At 52.6% G+C, this 22316-nt stretch overlaps 4 protein-coding genes across 9 annotated transcripts in view; 2 read left to right on the top strand and 2 right to left on the bottom strand.

The window, feature by feature from the left end:
* Nucleotides 1-22316, top strand: part of LOC104631832 (uncharacterized) — a 244583-nt gene that overhangs the window by 148235 nt on the left and 74032 nt on the right. The gene's annotated exons all lie outside the window — the stretch shown is intronic.
* On the bottom strand, nucleotides 19-12351 carry LOC104635645 (uncharacterized). Its single transcript, XM_075738287.1, has 14 exons — nucleotides 11754-12351; nucleotides 11412-11507; nucleotides 10810-11010; nucleotides 10504-10708; nucleotides 10323-10382; nucleotides 10066-10237; nucleotides 5803-6022; nucleotides 3204-3908; nucleotides 2135-2542; nucleotides 2015-2037; nucleotides 1601-1716; nucleotides 1157-1204; nucleotides 739-923; nucleotides 19-577 (listed from the first exon to the last, which is right to left on the bottom strand). The coding sequence occupies exons 1-14, from the start codon at nucleotides 11814-11816 to the stop codon at nucleotides 56-58; spliced, it is 3024 nt and encodes a 1007-aa protein (XP_075594402.1). The 5' UTR covers nucleotides 11817-12351; the 3' UTR covers nucleotides 19-55.
* On the top strand, nucleotides 12219-14602 carry LOC104634369 (butyrophilin subfamily 1 member A1). 3 transcript variants are annotated; one of them, XM_075738402.1, is made up of 3 exons: nucleotides 12222-12708; nucleotides 13486-13588; nucleotides 13895-14602. In XM_075738402.1, exons 1-3 carry the CDS (start codon nucleotides 12286-12288, stop codon nucleotides 14404-14406), a joined length of 1038 nt encoding a protein of 345 aa, XP_075594517.1. In that variant the 5' UTR covers nucleotides 12222-12285; the 3' UTR covers nucleotides 14407-14602. The 3 variants fall into 3 exon arrangements, with proteins under 3 accessions (XP_075594518.1, XP_075594517.1, XP_010299170.1); XM_010300868.2 differs by having other exon boundaries at nucleotides 12542-12667; XM_075738403.1 differs by lacking the exon at nucleotides 13486-13588 and having other exon boundaries at nucleotides 12219-12667.
* Nucleotides 17861-22315, bottom strand: LOC104634910 (C-type lectin domain family 2 member E). 4 transcript variants are annotated; one of them, XM_075738448.1, is made up of 6 exons: nucleotides 22266-22315; nucleotides 21509-21588; nucleotides 19959-20057; nucleotides 19035-19207; nucleotides 18506-18612; nucleotides 17861-18084 (listed from the first exon to the last, which is right to left on the bottom strand). In XM_075738448.1, the coding sequence occupies exons 2-6, from the start codon at nucleotides 21564-21566 to the stop codon at nucleotides 17919-17921; spliced, it is 603 nt and encodes a 200-aa protein (XP_075594563.1). In that variant the 5' UTR covers nucleotides 21567-21588; nucleotides 22266-22315; the 3' UTR covers nucleotides 17861-17918. The 4 variants fall into 4 exon arrangements, with proteins under 4 accessions (XP_075594563.1, XP_075594564.1, XP_075594565.1 ...); XM_075738449.1 differs by having other exon boundaries at nucleotides 22109-22311; XM_075738450.1 differs by lacking the exon at nucleotides 21509-21588 and having other exon boundaries at nucleotides 22266-22295.

The following is a 22316-nucleotide window of genomic DNA, read 5'->3' as shown; positions in this document are numbered from 1 at the left end:
CCCAGTGTCCAAAATCCTGCTCTGGACACATGTGTGATTTCCTCCTCTTTGAAAACTAATAATAATAATTAAATGGGTGAAAAAAATGTGCATTCAGGGTGGGTTTTACTTTGAGAGGGGGGTTTAGGGTGAGCGGTGGAAAACAAGGTATTCCTGTGGGTTTTTTCCCTTTTCCAGGCTTATTTTTTACCAGAGAACTGCCCAGCAGAGCTGCAAAAGTGATATTTATGGGGAATTTTGAGTCTGTGCAAACCTGGTGAGGAGCGGGGCGGTGAAATGTGATTAATTTTGCTACAGTGGGTGTTAAAAGGAAAGCAAACGGGGCTGGGGGGGGGTGTTGGGGCTGTTTATTGAGCGGGAGGTTTGTTGGGGTAGTGGGAAGGTCTGGGTTTGGGGGGTTCAGGGGCAGAGGGTGAGCAGAGCCGGCCCCTCGCCCAGCCAGAGCAGCGGCCGGAGTCGTTCGCCAGCAAAAGCGGCCGGGGGAAAAGCGAAGATTTCGGTCTCGCTGTCGGCGTCGCGAAAAGCCACCCGCCCTCCGGCGTAATCCAAAGCCACTTCGATGCGTCGGGGCACGCGGCTGTGGGGCAGAGATGTGGGGCTGGGCCAGGTGAGAGCCCGTAACTTCCCCAACCACTGCCCCACGGCCCAAACGCCTCGTTCGGGGCTGAGACCGAAACAACCCTTACGGGAGACAAATTCCCGAGCCACCCCCAGCGCCCAGTCGGGACCGGGACGAACCTCCACGGCCCAGCGGTGCCGGCCCCCCGCGAAGCCCTGCCGACCCAAAACGCAGCGGAGAGACTCGAAACGTTCGGTTCCCGAAGGAAGAGGAGCCAGGGGCGATTCCCGGCGTCCTGCGGTCCGACCGTCTGCTGACACCAAGATTTGGGGGTGAGCTGTGGCTGGGTCCAGTGTCACGGTTGCTGGAGGTGGGGGGGGGGGGGAGAGGGGTGTTAGCGGGGTTCAGCGCATCGAGCGTCAGTCCCAGGCGTTGCAAAAGAGCGTCAGCTCGAAATGTTGCACCTCGGCATCTGCCCGGGGTGTTGCACCAGGGGGTCAGCTCCAGATTTTGCAGCTCAGCCCCAGCTGGAGATGCTGAATCTGAGCAGCAGCCCCAGGCGCGGAACCCAAAGGTCATCCCTGCAGCCCCACTCACCTCTCCGGTATCCCCCCGAGTCTTCCTCCAACGAGTACCCCAAGATATCTGGAAAAAGAAGGTGACCCTGGAGATTTGTACTGGGGGATCCGGCCCTGGGGCTGCCCCGTGTCCCCCCGTTCCCCATCGCGTGCGAAGGGTGAAACCGCCGGAGGTGGGAAGACTCAAAGCCCCTCCCCCCCACACCTAATTAGTGTCTTAATTTGGGTGCAAATTAACAGCCAGCAGCCCTCTGCAGCTTTCCACCCACTAAGGCTGCTCTAAAGGGGATAAATCCCTGAATTTTTTTTAATTAAATGGTCATTTGCGATGCTTGGACCTTCCAGCCAAACTTTGCCAATGCTGGGAGTCTCTGCCCACCCCCCCCCCCCCGCCAGCCCCGCTCTAAGCTCCTGTTTCCGCTTATGAAATCCCCTTTTTTGCCAATTTTTCCCCTCCAAACACCTTTAAACTGCATCATTGTCTCTGCCAGCATGTTGGTTTTCAGGGCAAACTCCTCAAGCTCTGCTTCCAGCTCTGGCATCGGCGGCTGCGATGGCTGCGCCCTCCACTCTGTGCACCTCGGGGGGGCAAATTGGGGTGCTTAATGCCAAGGAATCCCCAAATTTCCCTTCCCTGTGCTGGAATACCATGGGGAAAGCACCTCCCTCCAGGCTTTATTTCCCCAGGAAAGGGTCCAGGTCCTGCAAGATGTGATGGGATATCCCCATCACCACCAAGCTTGGGATTAACCGTCGTCCCCCCCAGCTCAAAAGCAAAAATCCCAGGGGGAAAAGGATGCGGGGTGAGGAGGAGACCCCCAAAACAGAGGATTTTGGCCCCAAAACGGTGTTCCTGGTGATGTTTTGGCCCCGGTACCTGCTCAGGGTGATTTGGGCATCCTGGAGAGGAAGGGAGAGAGACGTTCAGGGCTGTTTGCCTGGGAATAAAAGCCAAAGAGGGGGAAAACAGAGGGACTGGGGTAAGGATTTGGCTCACCTGCAGCAGGTCACCGTCCGGTTGCCGGCACTTGGCCTGGAGCTCCGTGCGGCGTTGCCGTAGCCGGGCCAGCTCGGAGGCTTCCCCACGTCGCTGCTCCTCCAGCCTGCGGTGCAGGTGACCCAGACGGGCCAAGAACCGCGATTCCTGCTCTCCCAACACCCGCCGAAGCCCTTCCAGCACCGCCAGCAGCTTCTGCTTCTCAGCGCCGACTCGAGTCTGGGGGAGGAAGGGAGAGGAGGAGGAGGATGCCGGAGGGGGGGATGAAGCAGTTTGGCCCCCACGGTGCACCCCAATGGTGGGAGCACCCACCAGCATCTCCCGTCTTTTCTCCTCCGCTGCCGCCACCAGCCCGGCGAGTCGGTCGTCCTCCTCTTGCAGGACTTTTAGAGAAGCTTTGAACTGCTCCTGCAACCGGGAAAAGGGGGTTTGGCTCTTGGAGAGGGGGGGCTGGCACCCCTAAAGCACCCAGGATATGGTCGGTGTGGGTGGCCCCATTCTCTTCTCCAGAGACGCAAATGTATATCCATGTTATAATTGGGTTTATAGCTAGGCTTTACGTATACCTGCACACTGCTTGTCTAGATGTATAAATATATAGCGATATACGGCTGCTACGGGGCTCCCAGCCAGGCTGGCACACCCCATCTCTCCAAGACCTCCCCTAAAAATTCCCCACTGGCCCCTTAAACACGCCAGTGCCCCTTCCTCCCCCCCTTCCTGGCACCCTCAGCCAGTCCGTACCCCCTTTGGGGACCCCCATTTCCCCTCCCCACTGGGAAGCAGAGCAGGAACCCTTCACAGTGCAGGTGCAGGAGGTTTTTAAATCACTGATATTTAGAGCTTTGGTCCCCAAACTGCTGCCCCCCACCTCATGACATACTTAAGCCTCAGCAAACTGCAGCGTTTCAGCTCAATTTTGATTTTTGGAAGCTCATACTGTTGGTTTCTTTTCCCCCCTGGGGAAAAGCTGTTTCCCATCTGAAAATACATATTTTGGGGCTGAGTTTTAAGGGCAAATTGGGCTTTTAGCATCCCCTAGGGGTGTTTGAGCCGGGGTTCTGCTCACCCTGTACTCGCGAGCGGCCTCTTCGAGGGGCGCAGCGGGGTGGGTGCGATGCTTGGCACAGGCGGTGCAGAGGAGGATCCCATCCCGGCGACAAAAAAGGGTGAGGGGTTGGCGGTGCCGCCGGCAAAGCTCCTCCGCCACCGGCGTTGCCAGCTCCCGGACGGCCACCACCACGTTGGCCAGTTGCCGGTTGGGACGGAAGCCATCGCGGGGGAAAGGTAAACGGCACTGGGGGCAGGAACCAGCCCCGGCGGCATCCCCGGAACAACAGTTGAGGCAGCCACGGCAAAAATTGTGGCCACAACCCAGGAGCATGACAGGGTCGTGGAAGAAATCCAGGCAGATGGCGCAGGTGGTTTCCTCCTGGAGATTTTCCACGGTGTTTGCCGCGGCCATGGCCGAAGCGACGGGGTTGTTGTTGTTTTTATGAGCGCTCAGAGAAACGCCCACGCGAAGGGGCCGGGCGATGGTTTTCCTGGAAGCGGCGACGGGGCAGGAGGCCGGCGTTGGCATCCGGAACCTGGCGGGGAAGAGCAACACGGAGCTTATCTGACATTCCCACCTCTCCAGCGATAAAACAACAGCAGGGAACGCAGGCAGCGATAGCCGGGGCTTTAGGAGAGGCAATTTATTTGCGAGGTGATTTTTTTTAACACTTTGGCCGCAGCCAGGGGAAGCAAACTGTGGCCGGAGGGTGGCTGTAGAAAGCAGGGATTAATGCAGGATTGCAAGGAGTGAGCAGAATTCCTGCTACATCCGGCGCAGCTCATGGGGATATTAGCCGTGTTGCTAGCAATAAGCCCTGCGGAGGGGTTTAAAGGGAAATAAAAGCCACGACTAAAGCTCAGCACCCACATCAGATGTGAAAATAAGAAGCCGAGGGGAAAAAATAAGAACTAGCAGGCGCAGGATCTGTGGCTGGAAACGGTGTGAGAGCAGTCTGAAGCTGAGGCTGCCAAGCTCCCATCTCAGGAAGGAATAATCTTAAAGCACCTGTGTAATAAAATTAATTCAGGGAACCAAAGCAAATAAGGGGCTTTGAGCTGGAAGTTTCACTTTTATAGAATCCAGCCCACATAATTTTTTTTTCTTAAAATAGACTAATCAGGAATTATTTAAGTTATGAGGCTGATAAACCAGTAAAATAAGTTGCATATTCCCAAACAGACCTGTACAACCACAAGTCGCTGAGCCTCAAATTCGTCAGGTTTTGCTTCTCCCCATGAAAACCACAACCCTTTCTCAGAGGTGCTGCCAACCCCTTCCCCGGCTTGCAACGAAGGCAAAAATAGGCAAAAGCGACACAAAACCCCACCGGGCGTTTCTTACCCCCGCAAAAACCCCAAATAAACCCAAATTCGCCCCGATGCGAGGCGGGGGCTGGGGAGGGGAAGCTCACCTTCGCCGCAGGAGAACGGCTCGGAAAGATCTATTCTCATTGGTTAATCTCGGAGAGCCAATAGGAAGTCTCAGCGCTTCCAGTAGCCAATAGGGGGAGGCGTTTGTGATCCGCTTTCCCTCTACTCACAGCCGTGTGGGGGCCTCGAGGATGCGATGCAACGAGACCGAACCAAAATAAATCCGAAAGTTTCAATTCTGGTGGTGGCTCTCTGGGCAGAAAAAAAGTAAAGTAATAGTAAAATATTTTTTTCTCTCTTTTTTTTGAGAGTATATTTTTCGTTAGGAAATTTGTGGGACAGGACTTCAACTACCAGCAGACAAACTTGATGCTTAATTAACTTTTAGCTGTTTCAGGCACTTATTGCCCTTTTCCAAGGGGATCTCAGCCTGTGAGAGGCTTCAGCAGCAGTGGGAAAAGCCAGAACTGTGCTAGGGATAAATATTTTTCCAGAAGTTGTTAATTTTTTTTTGTACTTTTGCCATCTGTATAGAAGTTAATGGAAGGAAGCCACAATTTATACAATATTTAAGTTTTATTTTCTGTTATAAGCACCTCCCAGAGCTGCAGCACCTTGGTGTGAGCGTGTGTCGCACCTGCTTGACTTTCTGGGGCAATTTTTAGCAGTTTAGGAGTTTTTTAAACACAGCTTCTATATGGCCTGTTAGCAGGGACATAAAGAGTCATGGCGGAGGGGTGACCCCGGCTCTGACGCTTCTTGTTTTTGGGGGGGGAGCCGCGTTTTGGGGGAGGGAAAATCCCATTTTGGCGCCGGCGGGAAGAAAGGGGGTGGGAGGGGTGGGCAGAGGCGCGCGGACGTTGACTCGGTTGCGTCCGCCAGGGAGGGGAGGGGGGATGAGTGAGGGAGACATTGACTCGGTTGCGTCCGGCGCGGGGGTATATAAAGGGCCGGCGGGCGGCGCTCTCCGTCAGTCAGGGGGTGACAGCCGAGAGAGCGGGAGCGTCTTGGAGCGGGCGGAACAGCAGGAGCGATAGCGGCGCCTCGAAGCCCGCGGCCCAGCCATGCCGCGTGGTAAGGCCGTACAACAGCGATCCTCTTCGAGGGCGGTGATAGCACGGAAGGAGAAGCGTGGGCGGCCGCCGCTATCGGATCTTATTCTCCACGCCGTTTGTCTGTCTACGGCGCGTAAAGGTGTTTCGTTAGTTCTCATTAAGAAGACGCTCATCGCCGAGGGCTACGATGTGGTGCGGAATAGTGGTCGCCTGAAGGCGGCGCTCGGTGCTTTGCTTGATAAAGGGCTCCTGCGGCGGGTGACGGGCAGCGGCGTTGCCGGTTCGTTCCGTATCGGTCGCGTCGGTAAGCAGCGAGTGGAGGGAGCCGGGCGGCGCGGGAGGGTGGCCGGTGAGGCCCGTCAGCGCACCGGCGGGAAGACGAAGGGGCGGAGGCGCGCTGTTAAAGCTACAGTGCAGCGACTAAAGAAGCCCGGAAGACGCCGGGGAAAGGCGGCGGTGGCAGCGGAGGAGACGGCCGGGGGCGCGGAGGAAGCCGGGGGTCCGGCGGCGGCGCTGGTGCCGGCGGTTGAGGGCGAGCTTTAGGAGCGCGGTGGATGGAGAAATAAACGATGAACCCAAAGGCTCTTTTAAGAGCCACCACAGGGGGTTCAGCAGAAGAGCTGGTCGCGGGGCGTGGCGGCGGGAGAGCCTTCGGTGGGGCCCGGAGCGGGGCGAGCTTCCCTCCGCTACCCCCGGGAGCAGCACCGAGGGAAGGGGGAGGTGCGAGAACGGGTTGTGCTAGATGGAAGGGAGAGTGTGAGGCGGTGGGAAGGACTGCACTCGGGGGCGGCCGTCGCTTTATGTCACTGAAAGAGCTGCACCGAGGGACGGGCGAAGCGGTAATAAAGGTGCTGTGGGATCAGAGGTGCACTGAGGACCGGCTGTCGTCTCTACACTGAAGTGCGGGAGCGTCGTGAATGGAAGGGGCTGTCGCCTCGTGTCACTAAAAGCTGCACCGAGGGACGGGCGATGTAATAAAGGGTGTGAATAGAGCTGCACCGAGGGGTGGCCGTTGCTTCGTGTCACTAAAAGAGCTGCACCGAGGGACGGGCGAGGCGGCAATAAAGGGGGGGGAAGCTGCACCGAGGGAAGGGCTAGGGGGCAATAAAGGTGCTGGGGGAACAGAGCTGCACCGAGGGCCGGCTGTTGTCTTATTACACTGAAAGCTGCACCGAGAGACGGGCGTGTCGTGAATGAAAGGGGCTGTGAAGTGGGGGGGCTGTCGCCTCGTGTCACTAAAAGAGCTGCACCGAGGGACGGGCGAGGCGGCAGTAAAGGGAACAGAGCTGCACGGAGGGGGTGATCGCTGCCCCGTGTCATTAAAAGAGCTGCACCGAGGGACGGGCGACGTGGTAATAAAGGCGGTGCTGTGGGATCAGAGCTGCACCCAGGGCCGGCTGTTGTCTCATTACTCTAAAAACTGCACCGAGGGGCGGGCGAAGCGGCAATCAAGGGGAACAGCTGTGCGGAGTGGTGGCTGCTGCCTGGAGTCACTGAAAAAGCTGCACTGAGGGTGGGCGAGGTGGGAATAAAGGCGGGGAACAGCTGCCCCGTGTCACCAAAAGAGCTGCACCGAGGGACGGGCGAGGCGGCAATAAAAGGGGGAACAGAGCTGCAGGGACAAGGTGGCCGCTGCCCTGTGTCACCAAAAGAACTGCACCGAGGGACGGGCGTGTCGTGAATGAAAGGGGCTGTGAAGTGTGTGGGGGGGGGGCTGTCGCCTCGTGTCGCTAAAAGAGCTGCACCGAGGGACGGGCGAGGCGGCAGTAAAAGGGAAAAGCCTGCCCTGAGGGACGGGTAAGGTGGTAATAAAGGGGGAACAGAGCTGCGCCGAGGGGGTGATCGCTGCCCCGTGTCACCAAAAGAGCTGCTCCGAGGGACGGGCGAGGCGGCAATAAAAGGGGGAACAGAGCTGCACCGAGGGGGTGATCGCTGCCCCGTGTCACCAAAAGAGCTGCACCGAGGGACGGGCGAGGCGGTAATAAAAGGGGGAACAGAGCTGCACCGAGGGGGTGATCGCTGCCCCGTGTCACCAAAAGAGCTGCTCCGAGGGACGGGCGAGGCAGCAATAAAAGGGGGAACAGAGCTGCAGGGACAAGGTGGCCGCTGCCCTGTGTCAATAAAAGCTGAACCAAGGGACGGGCAAGCGGTAATAAGGGTTGTGTTCTGGGATCGGAGCTGCGCCGAGGGCCGGGCACATGGTGAATGAAAGGGGCTGTGAGAAAGGGGTGGCTGTCGCCTCGCGTCACTAAAAGAGCTGCACCGAGGGACAGGCGAGGCGGCAGTAAAAGGGAAAAACCTGCACTGAGGGACGGGTAAGGTGGTAATAAAGGGGGAACAGAGCTGCGCCGAGGGGGTGATCGTTGCCCCGTGTCACCAAAAGAGCTGCACCGAGGGACGGGCGTGTCGTGAATGAAAGGGGCTGTGAAGTGGGGGGGGCTGTCGCCTCGTGTCACTAAAAGAGCTGCACCGAGGGACGGGCGAGGCGGCAGTAAAAGGGAAAAACCTGCCCTGAGGGAAGGGTAAGGTGGTAATAAAGGGGGAACAGAGCTGCGCCGAGGGGGTGATCGCTGCCCCGTGTCACCAAAAGAGCTGCTCCGAGGGATGGGCGAGGCAGCAATAAAAGGGGGAACAGAGCTGCACCGAGGGGGTGATCGCTGCCCCGTGTCACCAAAAGAGCTGCTCCGAGGGATGGGCGAGGCAGCAATAAAAGGGGGAACAGAGCTGCGCCGAGGGGGTGATCGCTGCCCCGTGTCACCAAAAGAGCTGCTCCGAGGGATGGGCGAGGCAGCAATAAAAGGGGGAACAGAGCTGCGCCGAGGGGGTGATCGCTGCCCCGTGTCACCAAAAGAGCTGCTCCGAGGGATGGGCGAGGCAGCAATAAAAGGGGGAACAGAGCTGCGCCGAGGGGGTGATCGCTGCCCCGTGTCACCAAAAGAGCTGCTCCGAGGGACGGGCGACGTGGTAATAAAGGGTGTGAATAGAGCTGCACCGAGGGGTGGCCGTTGCGTCATGTCACTAAAAGAGCTGCACCGAGGGACAGGTGACGTAATAAAGGGTGTGAATAGAGCTGCACCGAGGGGTGGCCGTTGCGTCATGTCACTAAAAGAGCTGCACCGAGGGACAGGCGAGGCGGTAATAAAAGGAACAGCTGCACCGAGGGGGTGATCGCTGCCCCGTGTCACCAAAAGAGCTGCTCCGAGGGACGGGCGAGGCAGCAATAAAAGGGGGAACAGAGCTGCAGGGACAAGGTGGCCGCTGCCCTGTGTCAATAAAAGAGCTGAACCAAGGGACGGGCAAGCGGTAATAAGGGTTGTGCTCTGGGATTGGAGCTGCGCCGAGGGCCGGGCACATGGTGAATGAAAGGGGCTGTGAGAAAGGGGTGGCTGTCGCCTCGCGTCACTAAAAGAGCTGCACCGAGGGACGGGCGAGGCGGCAGTAAAAGGGAAAAACCTGCCCTGAGGGAAGGGTAAGGTGGTAATAAAGGGGGAACAGAGCTGCGCCGAGGGGGTGATCGCTGCCCCGTGTCACCAAAAGAGCTGCTCCGAGGGATGGGCGAGGCAGCAATAAAAGGGGGAACAGAGCTGCACCGAGGGGGTGATCGCTGCCCCGTGTCACCAAAAGAGCTGCTCCGAGGGATGGGCGAGGCAGCAATAAAAGGGGGAACAGAGCTGCACCGAGGGGGTGATCGCTGCCCCGTGTCACCAAAAGAGCTGCACCGAGGGACGGGCGAGGCAGCAATAAAAGGGGGAACAGAGCTGCAGAGACAAGGTGGCCACTGTCCTGTGTCGAAAAGAGCTGAACCAAGGGACGGGCAAGCGGTAATAAGGGTTGTGCTCTGGGATCGGAGCTGCGCCGAGGGCCGGGCACATGGTGAATGAAAGGGGCTGTGAGAAAGGGGTGGCTGTCGCCTCGCGTCACTAAAAGAGCTGCACCGAGGGACAGGCGAGGCGCGGTCCGGATCGACGCCCTTGAGCCAAGAACGGCGACTGCCCACGGCGCCGGCGCTGGGACGACACGTCCAGCTGCAAAGACGAGCCGGGCAGTTCCCAATCAGGTCCGTCAACCCCCCGCAGGCGCCCGTGGGTCTCCGGCGGCGCAGTTTTCAACCAGGTCCGTCCTCCACACCCATGCACCGGCATCCGTGTCCTGCTGCCCCTTGCTCGGCTGCTGCCTCCTCCCCATCCCCGCAGAAGTAATAAATACTCTAAAATTTATTGAGCGCACTGACAAGTCCTGGCGGTTTTTGTGTTTCAAACCTCGTTTTATTACCTTAATGGCGAGCAGCACCGTTTCAGCACCACAAAGACCGGTCTCAAAGCTGCAGCGCAACTAGTGGAGGTGAACGGGGGCAGAGCACAGGCAGGACCCGAGCTGGGAGCGCGGCTCAGGCCTGAGCTTGTGTCTCGGGGGACACGGGTGGGAAGCGGCGTCTCGCAGAGTTCCGGCTATCGTGTCCGTGTCCTGCATCTCCCCGGGGCGGCCCCGCAGCCGCTGGCCGGCTCCTGGCCCCACCGGGGCCCTCGGGCTCCGTCCGGCTCCTCCTCGCACCACCGGACGCTTCTTCTGTCCGCCAAGAGCTGCGGGAGGGGCCCGGCGCCGGGCTCCGGGCTCGCTTTTGCTGCGGGGAAACCCGGGCGGGTCAGCGGGGGAGGCCGGGGCCGTTTGGGGGCAGGAGCAGAGGGACAGTAAAAAAGCCGCCTCACCCTTTTCTTCTGCGCTGGGCGAGTTCCCCGCTCCCGGCTTCTTTTCGGGTCTCCCCATGTCTGGAAGGAGGCGGGGAGCTGAGCGTGGTGCTGTGCTGCTGCCGTCCCTTGAACACGCCTTTTCCTTCCCTAAATCCCTCTGAATTCTCCCCCCAAATCCCTGGATCCCTCCCCAAAATACCTCGGAATTGCTCCAGGGCCTCCCGCAGAGCGTCCCGTTGGCGGTGGCAGGAGCTCAGGCTCTTGTGCAGCTCGGCGGGGAGCCCCGAGGGGAGGTGGAGCCGCATTTCGCTCCAGCTGGGGAGAGAAACGGCGGAGGTCGGGTGTTTATAACACGGGGGGAAGCAGCCGAGTGCCACGTACCTGCTCAGGACGCTGCCGATGTCCTAAAAGTGGGACAAAAGGCAGAAAAAAGGGGGTTCAGGGCCCCGTGGGCAGCACTTTGCGGGGGCGGGAAGGAGGCTTTTGGGGAAGGAGGGGGTCTCACCTGCGCCTCCAGCTGCCCGATGAGCCCGTGGAGCCTCACGATCCCCTCGGCCACCCGCGAAGATTTTTCTACCTGGGCGGCTTCGAAGGCGGCGTCCAGCTCGGCCAGCCGGCCCAGCACCGCCCGCTCCTTCTCCGCCAGGAACCGCCGCAGCCGCTCGAACTCGGCCCCGATGCGGCGCCGCTCGGCTCCGCTCGTCTCCTGGAGAACGATAAAATCCCCTAAACCCCCCCCCCCCCCCCCCATTTCCCCATTGCTCTTCCCTCTTTATTGGGAAAATCAACCAGAGCCCTGCGAACAGGGCGGGGGAGGGTTAATTCCACCTTCACCGACGTCCCTTTAGATTTGAGCCGGGGGGGGGAGGGGGGAACGAGCGGCGCCACGAAAATAAATCGATTTAAACCCGGGATAATTAATGAACAGCTTCACAGGGAGGCGGCTCTCGCCAAACCTGCCCGGGATCCGCGCCGGCTGCTCCGACCGGGTTCGGGGCTTTGCAGGGATGGATCGTGGAGAGGATCCCGCGTGTTTCTGCCGGAGGGATTTGGGGGGGGGTGGTGGGGAAATACCCACGGAGCCATTTGGGCTGCCGGGTCCTTTACCAGGTAATCCAGGCGCCGCTTCTCTTCGCTCGCTCGCCAGTCCAGAAACTCTGCCAACACCTTCCTTAGGGATCGCAGGTGGGACTGGATTTTCTCCTGAACGCACCCAAAAAAAGAAACAAAAAAAAGGAAAAATTAAGCAATCGGCCCAGCTCGTTTGTGTAATCCCACCCTTAAAATTTTAAACTATTTGGAGGAGGAAAGTGAATAACCCCCCCTGAAAATCCACCCTCACTGCCTTCCCTTGAAAGCAGGAATCGACTCGCTTTGATTTTCTCCCACAAGAAATTAAAATACTTTCACTTTGCACCATTTTTGGGGGGATGGGAGGAAGGATCTCACCTCACAGGTCTCGCTGTCTCCCCCAAAAAGTTCCGTGGCCGCAGCCCGCGGCGTCTCGCCCATCGCACCCGCTTGGCCCTGACGTGGTTTTACCTCTTCAACACCGGGAGATGACGGCGGAGACGTCGTGGCTGGTCTCGGCACGGAGGTTTGGTGCCGTGGCCATGCTTCCCTCCCGGTGAGAAGAAATAGGCGCCGGAGGTTGGCGACAGCGTGGGGAGAATCCACCTCCCCTTGAACCGCCCCTGGGTGTTCCCTGCTCGGCTCCCGACATGACTTTCCCGAGTGGGAAAAGCAAGTTTCCTCGCCCACAGTTGGCTTTAAATACAATTTACCCCCCCCCCCCGATCATCTCATCTCACATCCTCAGCTCTGCTGTGCTTGGCTCCATCAAGCTGAAGGGGCTGCAGCCTCATTCGGGGGCTTAGGGGACCAATTTCTTCCCTTTGGTGCAGTGCAATAATGCATATTTTTTGCACTGCCTTTTTTTTTTAGCTCCCCTCCTTCCTCAAGGCCTATGTTGAGAAAGTAGATGGGCCTCAAATGGGGGGAAAAAAAATTAAATAAAAATGCAAACGGAGGGTGCAGGAGGCGTCCGAGTGCGTTGCAGCCCCGTCTGCGGGTGGGAGATTGGAGGTCTCCTCCCTCCCCGGCCGATAAAAACTGGCAGAGGCAGAGACGGGACCGAGCTTTTGCTGAGCCTGTGCCAGAGAGAGGGGGGGAAAAAACCCCAAGAGAGGGAAAAAAAAAGAAGCGGAGAAGCAGCTGGTGGGGGAAAAGCAGCCGGAGGAACCCTGAAACGGTGCTGGTGCCACCAAGGAAAACTCTGAAAGGGTCAAGAGAGGAGAAAAACCCAGGTCGTGGTTATTGTTCACTTCCTGTCTACCCCATACGATCTGGCTGGGAAAAATTGGGTGAGAAAACGCACAGCTTCTGCTTTTATCTTCATTTAATGGTGATTTTTTTTTCCCCTTACCATTTTCTCACTTTTATTCATCCACCCGCTGCTTTAATTCCCCTCGCTGCAGTTTTGCTGGGGAAAGGAGGTGGAAAAGCAGCAACCTGTTTCATTTTGAGCATTGCAGCATGGTTTATTTAACCGTTTTGGGGGTTTATTACTAATTTCCTGTGTCTTTTACTACTTGTTTGTGCTCAAAACCCCACGTCGGGCTTTGGAGGACATATTTGAGGCCCTTCGATATCGGCCCTTATCTCCCCCGTGCACGTTTTCCCCGGGGGCCAGCTGCAAATTTCTCCACTTCTCGCAGGATTTTTCTGGATGCGAGAGAGTTGGGCTCGACTTATCTCGATTTTTAAGGATTTTTCTCACTCAAATAAACCTTGCCAGATTTGATTGCCCAAGAAAATGAATGGAGGAAACAGAGATAGATTTAAGATTGATTCATCCCTGAGCTGGCACAAGGAATGGGGATTTTGGGGTATAATTACATCTAAAAAGTTGATGGGTCCATCCCAACGTGTTCCTTGTGTTCCCTTCATAGTCATCAGGGAATTAACAGATTAAATCCATCTCTGTGGGTCTTCTCGTAAATAAACCAAGCTCCTTTGCAACTACTGGAGAAAAAAACCCGGCATTTTCTTTCAAATATTTTAATTAAATAGGGTGGTTGAACCCTTTTTCTGACATAAAGAGGGATGAAAAACTGAGATGTGCCCATTCGCAGGATAAAAATTTTATTTTATTCTTTCTTTTTCCTTTCTGCGCCTCTAGCTGGGACGGGGGGACGTCGTGGGCGTGATGGCTTTCTTCCTCAAACCGCGGCCGCGCACGTGGGACCTTGCCCTGGATTACCACACGGCGAAACAGTTTGAAGGTAACCAAAGGCGACCGGAGAGGAGCAAAGTACCGATTCCTGGTGATGTCTGGGCTCTGTCGAGCGAGGTGTCCATCGGAGTTGGAGATCCTCCAGCTCCGCCTTCGATCTCCCTGGCTCCTCCATCATCTCCAACCTGGCCTGGAGATCCTTCATCTCCAACCTCCTTCTCTTCACTCTTCCATCTCCATCCTCATCACTCCTCTCTCTTTCTCCTTGAAAAATAACCAGTGGAGGGAATTTTTGGGTTGTGCGTCCTCTACATTTGAGTTTGGCTTCTCATTCCTTCTCTTTTTTGCTCTCCAGTGGACGTGACCTTGGATCCAGCCACGGCAGGTCCTGAGGTGATCCTCTCTGAGGACCTCAAAGAAGCCACCTGGGGTAGACCTGGGCACCGGTGGCCTGAGGGTCCAGGCCAGTTCGACACGGATCCGTGCATGTTGGGCAGCGAGGGCTTCACCTCTGGTCGTCACTACTGGGAGGTGGAGGCCAACGGACGCTTCTGGGCCATTGGGGTGGCTCGCGAGTCGGTTCAGAGGAAAGGCCGGGTCCTCTTCAAGCCCAACGCTGATATCTGGGGTTTGCAGAAGTACGACGAGCTCTGCGTGGCCCTCACGGCTCCTTCCAACACCTCCGTCCCACTCCTCAATGGGGAGATCGGGGTCTACCTGGACTACGAGGTGGGACAGGTCTCCTTCTATGCCGTCGGCAGCCGCCAACGCATCTTCACCTTCCCTGTGGCTTCCTTCAGTGGAGAGAGGGTCTTCCCCTACTTCTGCGTCCTCCTCTCCACCATCAAATTGTCCCCCAAGGGTTGATGTGCTGGTGGGGTCCCCCCAAAGCTGGTTGCTCTATGGTGGTTGGAAATGCTCCTTGACACTCCTCAACTCTTATTTTCCAGGTCTTGGAGACATTTCCACCACAGTTCACAGTCCTACCTCCATCTTAGATGTCTCCATTTTAGGTTAAATCCAGAGGGTTTCAGGTCTGAGCTCGATGTGGCTTGTCCCATCTGAAAACCGGTGTCATTAAATTCATCCCAAGCTTGTTGATGGGAGTTGGGCTTCACCCAGCTGGTTCTGAGCTGAAAAATGTGTTTTTTTGTCCCAAACTCACCCCCTCTGAAGGTTTCTTTTACTGACCTCAATGCCTGTAACTGGCTGAGCTTCCAACCCAAATTAAAAAATCTTAATTTTTACAGCCTTTGCATTAATACCAGTTGCTACCTCAGTATAAAACTGATTTTGTCATCACAAGGATGTGCTCCTGCTTGCTCCCCACCCCCCACCCCCCGCCCCCATTTTCTTCTGCTGTTCCCCACACTCAGGGTGTTTTTCTGAATAATTGGCGTGTGATTGATTAAAAACATGCTCAGAATATAATAAATACTTGGTCCCCTGCGACCCCCAAGAACCGCCCCCCCCCGCCCCAAGGGCTGCCTGAGGCCGCCCGCATCCCCCCCCCCCGAGCTTTCCCACATGGTATCCCAAACCCAGCCCCTCGTATTTACATTAAATCCAAGCCACCAAAATATTTTTCCGACCCTGCCCCATGCCCTGCCTTCCCCTCCCGCCCCGAGCTGCCGTCGTGCGGAGGTGGGAGAAAAAAAAACCAAAAACCTCTGCCAAATAAAAACGAAACACCACCCCCCCACCCCCCCCAAATTCAACATCGCTGAAGCAGCGGCCGAGACAGGCAGTTATTTTATTCCCACCAGTATTTAAAAAGGGAATTATTCCCCCTTTTCTCCCTGTTCACCCTGCAAAAATGTGAAAATAAATAAATAAAAAAAAATCTATGCTCTAATCGAAGGATTTTTTTCTGTATGTGTGTGGTGGTGGGATTAATATTTATTTTTTGTAATTTATTCTCTTGTGCTTTTACTAATACATCATTTATTCTTGCACTATATTTATAAACAGTTTTTCCCTATTACTTGTCTCGCATGATATCTTTTTTCTGCCAAAAAAAAAAGGTGGGTTTTTGCTGTAAAAAGGGTATTTAGAGCAATAATGGAAATAACCACGGGGGGGACTATGGACCAAGAAGGTTCTGGATGCACATTCGCTTCCTTTAAAAATAAATTGCTTTACCTATTAACTATTAAAGGTTTAATATATTTGTGGGCAGGGGGGTGATTAAGTTTTTTATTTTTAGGGTTTTTTTTTTTTTAGCTTTTTATTTTTTAGGTTGTTATTGGTTTAGTTCTTTAGGGTTTTTTTAGTTCTTCAGCTTTTTAGATTTTTAGATTTTTTTAGGTTTTTAGTTCTTCAGTTCTTTTAGGGTTTTTTTAGTTCTTTAGCTTTTTAGTTTTTCTTTTTTTAGTTTTTTAGTTCTTTAGGTTTAAATTTTTTTGTGTTTTTTTTAGTTTTTTAGGGCTTTAGGTTTTTTAAATTCTTTAGCTCTTTAGTTCTTTAGCTTTTTAGGCTTTTAGATTTTTATATTTTTTTAGATTTTTTCAGTTAGTTTTTTTGAGTTTCTAGGGTTGTGGGTTGGGGTTTTTTTTGCTTTTTAGTTTTAAATTTTTTAGTTCTTTAGGTTTTTTTATTTAATAAAGCCCCAGACCAGCTGGGTCTGCAGGGGCTTCTCAGCTCTGCAGGAAGCAGAAAATCTTTGAAGACACCTTTGATGTGCGCTGTGATCTGCCTCACCAATCCCCACCACAAATGACTTCTTAAGAGAACACAGAAAAATGTCATTATGACTCACCTAAATCTCACTTTCAGGAGAGCATCTTTAATGAATGGCGAGTCATCTTTAAAAAATAATTCGCTTTTTGGATGCCCGGGGAGCTCAGCGATGCTAAAAGATGCTCCGGGGTGCAATGACACAGAAAAAAAGAGAAAGCACAGAACACATTAAAAAAATAATATAAAAGGGCAAAGTTTTGCCTATTCATCCATTGATTTTTAGAAATTTCTGGGGAAATCCTGCACTTGGTGTTTTTATTGCAGCTATTCCATCTCCATCTGATCGATCCCACAGGGGTGAATCCTGCAGGTTCAAAGCACGTGGAAAGATCTCCCCCAAAATCAGGTTTCTTTTCTTTACTCTTTTTCTCAAAGAGGCCAATAAACACTTGGTATTTCCTCATTAACAGCAGAGATTTAATTAGTTAATTCCAGGTCTTTCCCTATTATTAGGATATATACATGAACATATTAAATGTCATTCTAGGCGCTTTCTTTTCTCATTTTTTAGTGTTTGCCCTTAAATACGGAAAGGGTGGGACAGGTACAACTCCATGGAAATGCAAGTGAGGTCATCTAAGATAAAAGCACAATATAATAAATTAATGTCCCATTTTCCAACACTTTTGCAGGCAGAACAGGTCTGAAAAGCACCAAAAGAATTCTGAATTGAAGCACAAGCACACGCAGTGCGAGGTCCCTTGCCGCAAAGAGGAGACAACGATCACCGAATCGCTAAAAGAGGAGAAAACAAAGGATTTAATCAGTCCTGGGAAAAAGCTGGATCCTTTAGCTCTTGCTGCTAAATATTGCTAAAAGTGAAAGTGCTGCTAAAATCCCACTGTCCTCACATTTCCGCCTTCACCGACAGTCCCCGAAAACTTGTGGGTTTTTATCTCTAACCTCACCCTCACGTTCAGGTGAAGACGTCTCCCTCTCTCTCTCCAACCTCAACTTGGCAGATCCTCCCCAATCCTGGTGCCACCCCATTCTCAGAACTGTGTCTGTGGAGAGAATAATCTGATTTTTGATGTGTGGAAATCTCTTCATCTTGCTCTTGATACAGACCCATGTGGTCACAGGTTCACTCGGTTGCTTCGTGTCTTGACATTTCCCACAGATGAGAGCAGTAAATTCTGGGACGTCCTGCAGCGTTGTCCGTCCTTGCAGCATTTCCACATACTCGTGAGGTGTCGGGAAGCTTTCCTCAGCCTGAAGCTTGCTGCTTTAACTCCACAAAAAGTGGGAAGAGCTAAAATCCTACGGCGTCCTTCCATTTTTCTGGTTGCAATATGCAATGACATAACCTCATCAAGCTTCCGCCGCCAGACGTCCTTCCCTGGGTTGTGGGTAGAACCGTCGTTTTGCTTTTGCTCTTGCTATGACATTTCATTGCAGCGTGCGGTGTGGTTATTGGTCATTACCACGTGTGAATTTCAGGAGCGCTCTGAGATATCATCATATATTTATCAGTGCTTTTACTGCAAAGTTGAAGTGGCAAATGCAAGCACTTATCAACTTTGGGCTTTACTGAGTAATTTTGAGCAACAGACTTCCTGCCATCCCCATTTTGTGGTTTTTTTTAGCTTTTCTTTTGTTTTTGTATCGTGCACTGTGTATTTGGGGTTGAGGAACACTTCCTAGGAGCTGACACAAAGGTTCTGAGCCCGTCTCGTCGCGTTGCCCTTGCTTGGGCTCTGCAGCTTGGGCTTGTTGCAAACCCAGCTCCTCCGGGCGCTGCAACGGGACGAGTCGAGCCCGCTGTCGCTCAGGAAGGCACAGAGGCCACCGCCGCGGATCCGAAACCTGGAAGGACAGATGAGATAACCCACCTCAGGTGGGGACAGCAGGAAAAAAGGAGGAAAATCACACGTTGGCTCTTCCCCCTCCCCTCCTTCGGTTCTCAGGTGTCCTCGTGGGCGTCAATACGCCAATATCGATGCAGGGTTATTTCTATTTTGGCAGCAGTCTGGCTTGGCTGTAAGAAAACTGAAGCTTTGCCAGGAAAAAATATTTAAAAATTTTTAAAAAACCACAATCTAACAAACAGCATTTTCCCCACCGAACGCACCGCTTCCACCTCTCAAGTCAAAGGGAGAAACTAAGACTGGCTCTGGATTCAACGTTGCCTTTCCCAAATGTCATTGCCAAATGCCAGAAGAAATGCACATTTCAGGGCTGAGGAAACGCCAAACCAGCAACGCAATGATGAAAAATATGGACTCACAGGTGAGATAAACGCGAGTGGTTCACCCATTTCCATGGCTGCTCCTCATCTTCCCGTGAAAGGCCGATCCAATGCTCCGAGATCCCTTTATATCTCATCATGAAGCTCTGAAAGAGAGGAGAGAAGGCGGCTCTATGGCAGGTCACGGGGCTTTGGGACATCTCCCGCAGGTCACCATCTGCAGAAACCTCCTTCCAACCAATAATCTACATTTTACCAGCCGCTCGTGCTCCTTTGGTGCCTGAACCTTTCAATCTGCTACCAAAGAGTGTAACCTTTAAGGCAGAGCTTCATTATTGTGTAGAAATGGGGCTTTTTTTTGCCATAGTTCTTGCATCAGCTGGCTTTGTTGAGAAATTTGGAGACCCATGATGACCTACCCTCAAGAAAACCATTTTCCCCATCTCCTCACCCCAGATCTCCAAGGAAGATCTTGGAAGAACAGTCAAAGAAACCAAAATAAGTGGCAAATAAGTTGGTGGCTTCTTTTTTCCCCCCCCAAGCTAAGCATGTCCTCATGTCTACTTACCAAGTCCTCCACGCTGTCGAGCATAGCCAAGGAAGCACCAAGTGCCGAGCAGTTGTCCTGGCTGGATGTCCAGTTCCCCTCAGCCTCCGCAAAATGGTAGCATTTTCCTCTGTACCCAATCCAGTCGAACGGACACCGAAAACAGGGTTGGGGTCGAGGTTGAAAAGCCTGCACTGTCATCGAAAGAGCAACAGCATTAAGGAGCAGCACCTTCCCCTTGACTCTCTGGGGTGGGGATGGTCATCTTCCACCCCATGGCTTCCAACACATCTGCCTCAATGGTAGGAGGAAAGAAAAAGACACCAAGAGAAGTCTTGGGTGGATTGGAGGGAGAAAACAAGCTCAAATCGTGGCCCAGCTTGTGGTGTTGGACGAGAAATGTGGTTGCTGTACCTTCAAAGAAGAAAAGAGGGTGGTGGCCTTCAAAGATGCAAGTTTAATAGGATTTCCAGAATAGCCCTGTCCCTAAATGCGCCCTTCGGTATTGCTATCTGTCATTAAGGCAAAAGCAGCGATGGGCAAAGGACAGAAAAAGAAAGTTCTCATGTTCCTGCAGACTTCTTGGCTTGGTGGGACTCATGCCAACATCTCTTGCTGCTTGGACAATCAGTAGAGAAATGGCCCCTTCGTCTGTGAAAAAAAAAACCACTTTGGGAAAGCTCAGATGACTGTACCCATGAAATGGCTCTTTGTGTTGTTTTTTTTTAAGGGTTTCTAGATGCTATCAGCTCCCACACAGAGCAAATGGGTTTGGTCTTTTGTAGAAAGGCTTCTCTGCTCATTGGAATGTCCCTCTCCTGAAGAGGACAGCATCTTGGGTTGGTCTGCGTCTTCCCTGGGAGCGTGGAGGTGGATCTGGCACACGTGCAACAACCCCAAGTATCTCAGAGACATTCCCCACGGGATGAAAACCTGGATACTCACCTGCAAAAGTGATGGCCGTGACGAGCAGAGCTATGAACAGCACTGCCATGGTCACCTTACAGGCGACACGCACCTCCGGCTTCATCTCAAGGCTGTAACCTGCAGGAGAAGAGACCTTCAATGCCTTTACAGGGGGTACCAAGGGGAGCAACACGCCCCAGGTCCAGGCTGTTGGCCCAAAAGATGGTTTTTTCCTCCTTTTTCTTGAGGATGAAGTGGATTTTTAACGCAATCTCCCCATATTGGGCCGTCGTGGAGCTCGTCATCTGAGCACTTGGGTGATGCTCATCAAAGGCATCTTTGGGAAGAGCCTTCCTACAGGACAGGCATCGTTTGATGCCCAAATGACGAGAGGTCGGTCTCGTCCCCTTGCCAGGTGGACTTGCTGTCATTTTGGCTGAGAAACATCAAAACTTCATCTCCACATGGAATAAAATTATATTTTTTTTTGCTTTTGGGAACTATTCCTCAGCAGGGGGACCTTGTCTCCTCCCGAATTCCAGCTGCAAACTCCTGCTCTGAAATGCACCATAATTAAAATTATGGTTTAATTTCTGTGTTCTACTTTGTTATTAAATCTCAGTGCACTTCTTTCTCCACCTAAACTGAGGTACTTTGGGTGTTGCAAATGATCTGGGTCGTGGTCCCTCCATCTCTGGGTCTTGTGATCCAGAACATGCTCTTTCCCCTTCCATGAGCAAAGAAAATTCTGTTTCCTAAGGGTTTTACCTAAAAAAAAATCTCAGCATTTTCACCCTGTGGGACTTCCCCCATTTTTCTTTTTAGCTTCCCCCTCTTTGTCCTCATCTATCACATGAACCAAAAACCATGGGGCAAACCTTCTTTTCCCCTCTTCCTCCTCCTCATGCAAAAATAATGTTAGAGACTAAGTCAGAAACCAAATACGTCAAATAATTTTTAAAAAGAGAAATTAAAAAAATCAACAAATAAAAAAAAAATCAAAAATCCTCAAAAATCTCAGTCCCTGGCTGGGTAGAGATGATGGAAAAGACCCAAAAGTCCCTTTTAGACTCTATTGAGCACCAAGAGGATGATGAAGATGGGAGGAACAGTCAGGAGAAGTAAAATAGGGAATTGTCGAAGGGAAGGCAGAGATTAATAAATATTTTGTGGTTGTGTCGAAACTGGATGTAAACCCCAGAATTATTTTTCAGGGTCTTTTAACACTTTGACTATTATAAAATTTCTTTGTTCTCATTCAGAATCAAGTAAGAATTTTGAATCTTTGGGGGGAAAACAAAACAAAAAAGACCCAAAACAGTGACTCAGGCACCTCAGGGAGGATTAATCATATATGAGAATGACCCAAAGTGCCTGAAATGAGACTGTTTACAGAAAAAATTCCATCTGCTGATTGACAAAAATTTTCCCCTAAGTACTAGAAAAAGGTGTTTGGTTTTTTTTTTCCCTTACACCCCCCCACCCCGCTTTACCTCAGCTGTTTTTTGTTCTCAAATTATAGACGTATTTAAAAAAAAAAAAAGGAAAAAAACCCCCAGCAAATATTCAGTTCATTGCTCTACAGTTACCTGCTCGCTTTCTCCTTTCCACACCCAAAAATCCGGAATAATCCCTCGTTTCCTTCATTTTTGGGGTTCCACCGCCTCACCTGCCAAGCAAAGTTTCACCTGTCACAGGTGTCATGAAGGCTGTCGGTCCTCAGCCTCCCCATCGGATTTTTCAGATCTGGTTCGTCAGCAGGATACACCCGAGCGTGGGCAGAGGCGGGAACTCGCTGCAGATAAACGGCGTTTCTACCCTGATAATGTTAATTTTGCACCGCAGGGTCTGTAAAACCTCCAGCTACCGGTTAGAAATATCAAGAATGATGTCGGGGAAAGAAAGGAAATGTCATAAATTCCAGGGATGAGTATTTTGGTGTAAAATTAGGTAAAATTAGCCACATGCAAAAGTAGATGGGGGGTTGTTTCTTTTTTTTCTTTTAAACCCAAACCACGTTGTTTATTTTAAGAGGAGCTGTGGGTTTTAAGACGATATTGGTTTTCTCCCCTCAATTAAAGTTTTCTCCTCACAATTAACATTTTCTCCCCTAATTAAAGTTTTCTCCACACAATTAAACATTTCTCCCCCCAATTAAAGTTTTCTCCTCCCAATTAATTTTTTCTCACCTCAGTTGAAGTTTTCTCCCCGCAATTAAAGTTTTGTCCCCACAATTAAAAATTTCTCCCACAATTAAAATTTACTCCCACAGTTAATTTTTTTCCCCCCAAATTAAAATTTAAGTCCAACTCTCCCCGCCCCCAGCTCCTCCCAAACCCCCTTTACCTGGATCCGGAGGAAGAAGCAGGACGCCGAGGCGCGACCCCTCTCCTGCTA

The sequence above is a fragment of the Balearica regulorum genome, chromosome 32 (genome assembly GCF_011004875.1).
Source record: "Balearica regulorum gibbericeps isolate bBalReg1 chromosome 32, bBalReg1.pri, whole genome shotgun sequence".
Classification (NCBI taxonomy): domain Eukaryota; kingdom Metazoa; phylum Chordata; class Aves; order Gruiformes; family Gruidae; genus Balearica; species Balearica regulorum.
Note: the sequence above shows the minus strand (reverse complement) of the source record. Positions and strands in the feature narration are given on the sequence as shown.

What these genes read in the sequence shown, in the direction of transcription:
- LOC104634369 (XM_075738402.1), top strand. Translation starts at nt 12,286, where the DNA reads ATGGGCCTCAAATGGGGGGAAAAAAAATTAAATAAAAATGCAAACGGA. An exon ending in GCTTTTATCTTCATTTAATG is followed by an intron (nt 12,709 to 13,485) that starts GTGATTTTTTTT and finishes CTGCGCCTCTAG; the next exon opens with CTGGGACGGGGGGACGTCGT. An exon ending in CACGGCGAAACAGTTTGAAG is followed by an intron (nt 13,589 to 13,894) that starts GTAACCAAAGGC and finishes TTTGCTCTCCAG; the next exon opens with TGGACGTGACCTTGGATCCA.
- LOC104634910 (XM_075738448.1), bottom strand. Translation starts at nt 21,566, where the DNA reads ATGAAGGAAACGAGGGATTATTCCGGATTTTTGGGTGTGGAAAGGAGA. An exon ending in GGAAAGGAGAAAGCGAGCAG is followed by an intron (nt 20,058 to 21,508) that starts GTAACTGTAGAG and finishes CTTCTCCTGCAG; the next exon opens with GTTACAGCCTTGAGATGAAG. An exon ending in CACGGCCATCACTTTTGCAG is followed by an intron (nt 19,208 to 19,958) that starts GTGAGTATCCAG and finishes TTTCGATGACAG; the next exon opens with TGCAGGCTTTTCAACCTCGA.
- LOC104635645 (XM_075738287.1), bottom strand. Translation starts at nt 11,816, where the DNA reads ATGGGCGAGACGCCGCGGGCTGCGGCCACGGAACTTTTTGGGGGAGAC. An exon ending in AGCGGCGCCTGGATTACCTG is followed by an intron (nt 11,011 to 11,411) that starts GTAAAGGACCCG and finishes ATCGTTCTCCAG; the next exon opens with GAGACGAGCGGAGCCGAGCG. An exon ending in CCACTATTCCGCACCACATC is followed by an intron (nt 3,909 to 5,802) that starts GTAGCCCTCGGC and finishes TAATCCCTGCTT; the next exon opens with TCTACAGCCACCCTCCGGCC.